Source organism: Chenopodium album, chromosome 5, assembly GCF_948465745.1.
Source record: "Chenopodium album chromosome 5, dcCheAlbu1.1, whole genome shotgun sequence".
NCBI classification, from domain to species: domain Eukaryota; kingdom Viridiplantae; phylum Streptophyta; class Magnoliopsida; order Caryophyllales; family Amaranthaceae; genus Chenopodium; species Chenopodium album.
This window is the reverse complement of record NC_137838.1, coordinates 14,213,547-14,219,418: the sequence shown is the minus strand read 5'-3', so window position 1 is coordinate 14,219,418 and position 5,872 is coordinate 14,213,547. Positions and strand designations below refer to the sequence as shown.

Below are 5,872 nucleotides of genomic sequence, written 5' to 3'. Positions count from 1 at the left end.
CCCGGGCACAGCTCGACATGATGGCATGTGGGCCTAGGCCATGCATGATGAGTCAACCTTTTGAAAACTTCAGGCAGGGACAACACAACACGAAACTTGTGGGTCAATCCATGGGTTGGGCCTAACACTAAAGCACGTGGGCCTGACACGAGGTACGGCCCAGAGCCATCTTTACCTTTATACCCTCTTGGGAGTTGGAGTGCTATTACTATTATGGAGTATTATTGTAAAAAAAAAAATTTACTTCCTCAGGTTTTTATTAGTTGTTACAATTTATTGTAATCATGCTTGTTAATGCATCAAATCAATGACTAGTAATTTAAATTATCAATGAAAAAAAGCTAATAAAATTAAACAAAACCTCACTTAACCCTTTTTTTTTAATAATAATAATAATAATAATAATAATAATAATAATAATAATATTTTTACTAGGGTAGGTTGTGCTATAACTAGAGGAGTGGGGCCCAGATTGTATCTCGGCTTCCCACTAATAATAATAATAATAATAATAATTCGTAATAGATAGTTTTGCATACAAGGTGGTGAGCATCCGAGTAGTGGACAATCGGTTGTATGCAAAAATGGGGCGGGTAGACATCACATATAATCTCAAATCACACTTAATATACCTTATAACATCCATACCTACCTATTGCCACTAAAAATCATACCCATACTCACTCCAACAACTAGTGTTAGTGCGATACAAAATCCATGAAATTATACCCACCATCTCTATGATAATGTACATAGGAGTGGATCTCACCAAATTCATCTCAAAATACATATGTTGTGCATATGCTTTGATAGTCAGGTTAATGTCGTACATAAGTTTTGATAGTCAGCATAACAAGCAAGATTTCTAAATGTCGTATTCTCATAAATCTCATTAGAATTTTATACAAGGGAAAACAGCTTCTCAACAACAGAAAAATATATTCTAATTGAACTCTTTCTTTACTCACCTAACTGATCAACTTTGATTGTTCTGTTCTACCAATTTTTTTTAAAAAAATAAATGATTGAAAATAGAAAGAAAAAAAAAAAAAAACACATGTTAATTGATGTTCAAATACACCTCATCTAAATATTAACAATCCCATATCTTCTCTATATTATCTCCATCAAATATTCTCTCAAGTATATCAACAACGTTAACTCCTCTAGCCTAAAAAGGCCTGTACAAAACAGTTCTGATTGCTTAGGCATAACAGAAAATGCCCAAGACTACTTATACAAACCATATCTACTACAATACATAGTACTCGTCGCACCAAAAATAATGAAAAAAGTACTTAGTAAAGCCCACAAAAAAAAAAAAAAAAAGGGGGAAAGGGGGTGGCTGAAGGCCAATATTACTATATATATACGCGGATTCAACTTTTAACACTCAATCTCAGCACAGATCACACACATACTTTGACTGTTTGAAGCATGCGGTTTCATCTGTTAACTATTGGCTTCTCACATGTTGAGAATGTTTTTTGTCCACTTAGGCTTACTGATTTTTAGATTGCGTTCAAACTAAGCCTTGGAGATTCAGCCTCTCCGGGTTGTGCTCTTCGATGCCTCCGATCCTGCAAATCCAAAAACATATGCCTTTTTACTGCCTTTGTACCGGAAATGATTGTTTTTTTTTTTTTTAGTTTCTTATATACAAGGATTGGAACAAGTAAAATGATCTCATTTTAGTATGCTAGTTTGAGAAAATTAAAATACTATCCATGTTTAAGTAATGGGAAGAATTATGAGAAATCCGTGTATAAATGTAATGACTTTGAATTAATGAAAATGTTCAAATTATAATGATTATGATTCCATCTTATGCAATCAGCAAGGGTCTGGGGTTTAAGGAACCATAAATCAAAAAAGAAAAAAAAATCTAATTTCTCATCTCTCTCAATTAAGCAGCAAGTGTTTGATGCATAAGACAGGGTACACCTAGTTTACAGCTAGTAAAACCTTGAAATCTTGATGGTGAACATTTTGACGTTTCTAAAAATAAAAGGGCCAATTTAATCTACGTATAAGGCTAGTTTAAGGATAATATACCTCACGAGGAACAGGATATTCCTCTGATTCAAGCATTCGAGCAACTTGACCCATTCTTGGCCGCTTTTCAGAATCTGGATCTACACACCGCAATGCAGTCAAAAGTGCTCTCTTAAGAGCCCTCGTTGAAGGTCTAGTGTCCATGTTGGGATCTACTACCTCTTCTGCACGCCTGTTACCTACCATAGTTTTAAGCCAGTCCACCAGGTTTACCTACAGCCACACAAGAATGATTTACAATTGCTATCAGATTTTACTAATGTTGAGTTCTTGCTCTAATATTAACCAATGATAATGCTGATTCAGACCCAAAAAGTCTAATTTAAGAAATAAATAAATAAAAAGCAATGGCTTCAGTGTAGTTTAATATAGTGTAAACTTGTTAAAGTTGCATGATTCTAGAGCACAATCATGATCAATTATTCTCCCTCAAATTTGAATTAAACAACATTTCAGTGTCTTGTTTTTGAGCTTTTCATATAGTTTCTAGCAGAATTTCGATAGGCTTTACCTCATTCTGGGGACGAGCGTAATCTACTGGGTCCCTCCCAGTAATAGATTCCAAGAGAACAACCCCAAAACTGTAGACATCACTTTTCTCGTTTAGAAGGCCACTATTGGCATATTCTGGAGCCACATACCTGCAAAGATGGCAAAAAAGCAAAATACAATACGATTATTCACCGAGTATATACTATATACGTCGTCTTTTTATTTATTTCATAATCTGTTATTTCAGTAGTGAAATGGTTTTATGGTAATTATAGACATGACGAACTTTGGGCACAATTAGAGAGCAGAGGATCGGCTAGGAGTTGAAAAAACACTCACCCAAATGTGCCCATGACTCTAGTAGCAATGTGAGTTTTTCCAGCACCCAACAGCTTTGCCAAGCCAAAATCAGACACCTTTGCATTGAACTCATCATCTATTAGTATGTTACTTGATTTGATATCTCGGTGCACAACCTTAGGCTCAATGGCTTCATGCAAGTAAGCAAGGCTGTAATGAATATTTGTATTAGTAATTTCAAATACATGAACTTTGCACTTTATAATGACTAGAAGTTTTGATTTATAAACAACTTACGCCTTAGCAGTGCCAATAAGAACCTTCATGCGAGCTTCCCAAGTAAGATTTCCATATTGGCGCATTGCTCCATGAAGCCATTGTTCTAAATTTCCATTATTGACATACTCATAAACCAGTAACCTACATAACATTTTAATTTTGTATTAGTCAGCACATCTAAGAGACTAAGACATGTCCTGTCTACAATGAATTCAACCAATTAACATAGAAAAAAGTATCTAAACACTATTTTGATTCAGGTACTAAATTGGGATATCTTGCTACTAGAATAAGATGATTTCAAAAATACAGACAATGGAGTCTTAATTAAGCATTTTGACCATATACATCTCTCAAAATCATTTATGAATGAAGGTTTTGGTTTTAAAACTACAGCAAAAGCAAAAGTATTTACCTGTGAGTTCCTTCAATGCAGTATCCAAGAAGTCGAACTAAGTTTTTATGTCGAACATGACCAATAGCCTCCACTTCTACCCTGAATTCTTTCTCTGCCTGTCCACTGCAATTCAATTATCAAAATTATTACATAATCATCTTGCAGTCCATGATATCATAGAATCAAATCTAACATAAACTCAACAAGTAATGAACACCAAAGTAAGCCGTTTTTTTCACCTACAGGTTGTTAAGAAGCCTCTTTATTGCAACCGGGGTCCCATTAATAAGCTCACCCTGGTAAACAATGCCATATCCTCCCTCACCAATGACATTCTGTTTGGAAAAGCGGTCTGTTGCAACTTCAAGGTCTCTTAGAGTAAACCAGTGACCCCATCCAAGACGAGATATTTCAGGAAGTCCAGATAGTGGAGAAGGAGCACTTATCGGATGTGAAGAAGGCTTATCCCCCATTGGAGACCCAACACTATCATTTTCGAAGCGTGTAAAAGAGCCTGAATGCTTTCCATTCTCTTCTGTTTTGATTTTATCAACACTTGGATGAACTAAAAGCCTGTCTGAATCCTTTTCTTTCAATTTTTCTACAACACCATCGGGATAACTTCCATACACATTTTGGGAAACATGGTCCACTCTAATTTCACGAATTTCCTTAGAAATCGAAGGAATTTGGGTAAGAGGTAAACTGGTGTTAGCTCTTCGAGATTTCTTCCTAGCAGTAAGGCACAGATAGAGCAATATCGAAAGGATAATTACAATCAAAGCACCAATGGTTACTCCTATTAATTCCCACAACCTCACACCAGCAACTTTTTTGGACATCCCAGCATTGAGTTCAGACGCCATTTTAGTCGAAAATATCGAATAATGTCCTACAACACAACAACAGTATGGTTGGAAACCCAGCAATACAAGCCTAAATGTATAGTTGCACACTTCTATAGTTCTACATGACAGTTGACAATTTCACATCCCATAATTCAAGTCATTTTTCATAACAAAAACAAAAACATATAGCACCAAAACTTATCCTTTTCATAATCTCCCACAATAAATGCAAAGTTCTACATTCACATAAACCTCAACCTGAAAATCTACACAAGTTGATAACCAAGAAATGTGACAAATAATAGGACAAATACAGCATAAGAACAAACAAAATCTTAGCTAAATAATTTGACCTCACTCATTAATAATGCAAACACAAGACAAATTGCAAAATACTAAAGCAAAATTCTGAACATATTATACCTTTTTATCAGAATTCAGCTCCTCCTAATATGAACAAAACTCAAATTCTGGATCTAGTACTGCAACACAACAATAATCATTCTGAAATTTGACAAACACCCAGATGCCAAAATCACTCCCATTGATCAAAAATCAATGAAAAAATGGCAAAATTCTTAAAATTATGAAATGGGTAATTGAAATCTGAACTAAAAAAAGTGGGAAAACCCAGAAATAATGAGAAAAATGAAAAGGGTTAGTAGCTGTTGAAAAGAAAAATTGTAAATTTTGTGAATGTGATGAGGTGGTGGTGAACTAGGTTGTTGTTGGAAGAAGGTTTAAAGAAGAAGGCAAAAGAGTAATCAATGGTAGGTTGAGTAGAGAGAGAAAGTGATTGTACTTCCTTCCCTTTATTGCCCCTGCCTTCTTCTTAAGTTTGCAATTGCATATAGTAAAAGAGAAGCATGAAAATGGAAGCTTCCTTCTTTCTCTCTCCTCTCTTCTCTTCTGAAAATCAAAAGAGAAAAAAAGAAAAAGATATTGAGATCTCAATTCCCTGTTCATGAAAATGATTGCTAGACAAGTCCTCTGGTTCACATTCCATTATACACGAGGTTGAGGTATAGATTAAGTTGTCAGAGCTTCACTTCCGATTTTAGGAGATTCTAACGGCGATTTTTACTCCGTTTTTGTGGCTTTTTAAATAGGATAATTTACCAATTACTACCGCAAGTTGATATTACTTTGTAAATTACTACCGTAAATTAAAAAAGTTATGAATTACTACCGCAAAAAATTTTAAGATGTTGCGCTTACTACCAAACCCCCATTAAACCCAACTATCACGTTATTATATCCCTTTAACCCGTGTTTGACCATGGTTAAGGGCTTTAACCAGCCCCCCAAAAAAAGAAAATGGTTCAGGGATATAATGACGTCATGGCTAAGGGCTTTAACCATGAGTTAAAGTGATATAATGACGTTATAGTTGGGTTTAATGGGGGTTTGGTAGTAATCGCAACATCTTAAAAAATTTTGCGGTAGTAATTCACAACTTTTTTAATTTGCGGTACTAATTTACAAAGTAGTATTAACTTGC

General features: G+C 35.0%; 1 protein-coding gene across 1 annotated transcript; it reads right to left on the bottom strand.

The window, feature by feature from the left end:
• Positions 1-887: 887 nt before the first annotated feature.
• Positions 888-5,355, bottom strand: LOC145631948 (putative receptor-like protein kinase At5g18500). Its single transcript, XM_081684183.1, has 8 exons — positions 4,795-5,355; positions 3,767-4,415; positions 3,542-3,646; positions 3,145-3,267; positions 2,887-3,057; positions 2,567-2,696; positions 2,056-2,268; positions 888-1,580 (listed from the first exon to the last, which is right to left on the bottom strand). The coding sequence occupies exons 2-8, from the start codon at positions 4,387-4,389 to the stop codon at positions 1,512-1,514; spliced, it is 1,434 nt and encodes a 477-aa protein (XP_081540309.1). The 5' UTR covers positions 4,390-4,415; positions 4,795-5,355; the 3' UTR covers positions 888-1,511.
• Between the last annotated feature and the right edge of the window lie 517 nt (positions 5,356-5,872).

Excerpts from the sequence above, each read along its gene's own strand:
- LOC145631948 (XM_081684183.1), bottom strand. The coding sequence starts at position 4,389 with ATGGCGTCTGAACTCAATGCTGGGATGTCCAAAAAAGTTGCTGGTGTG. Across the intron at positions 3,647-3,766 it reads AAGAGGCTTCTTAACAACCT|TGGACAGGCAGAGAAAGAAT; the intron begins GTAGGTGAAAAA and ends ATTGAATTGCAG. Across the intron at positions 3,058-3,144 it reads CTTATTGGCACTGCTAAGGC|CCTTGCTTACTTGCATGAAG; the intron begins GTAAGTTGTTTA and ends TATTCATTACAG.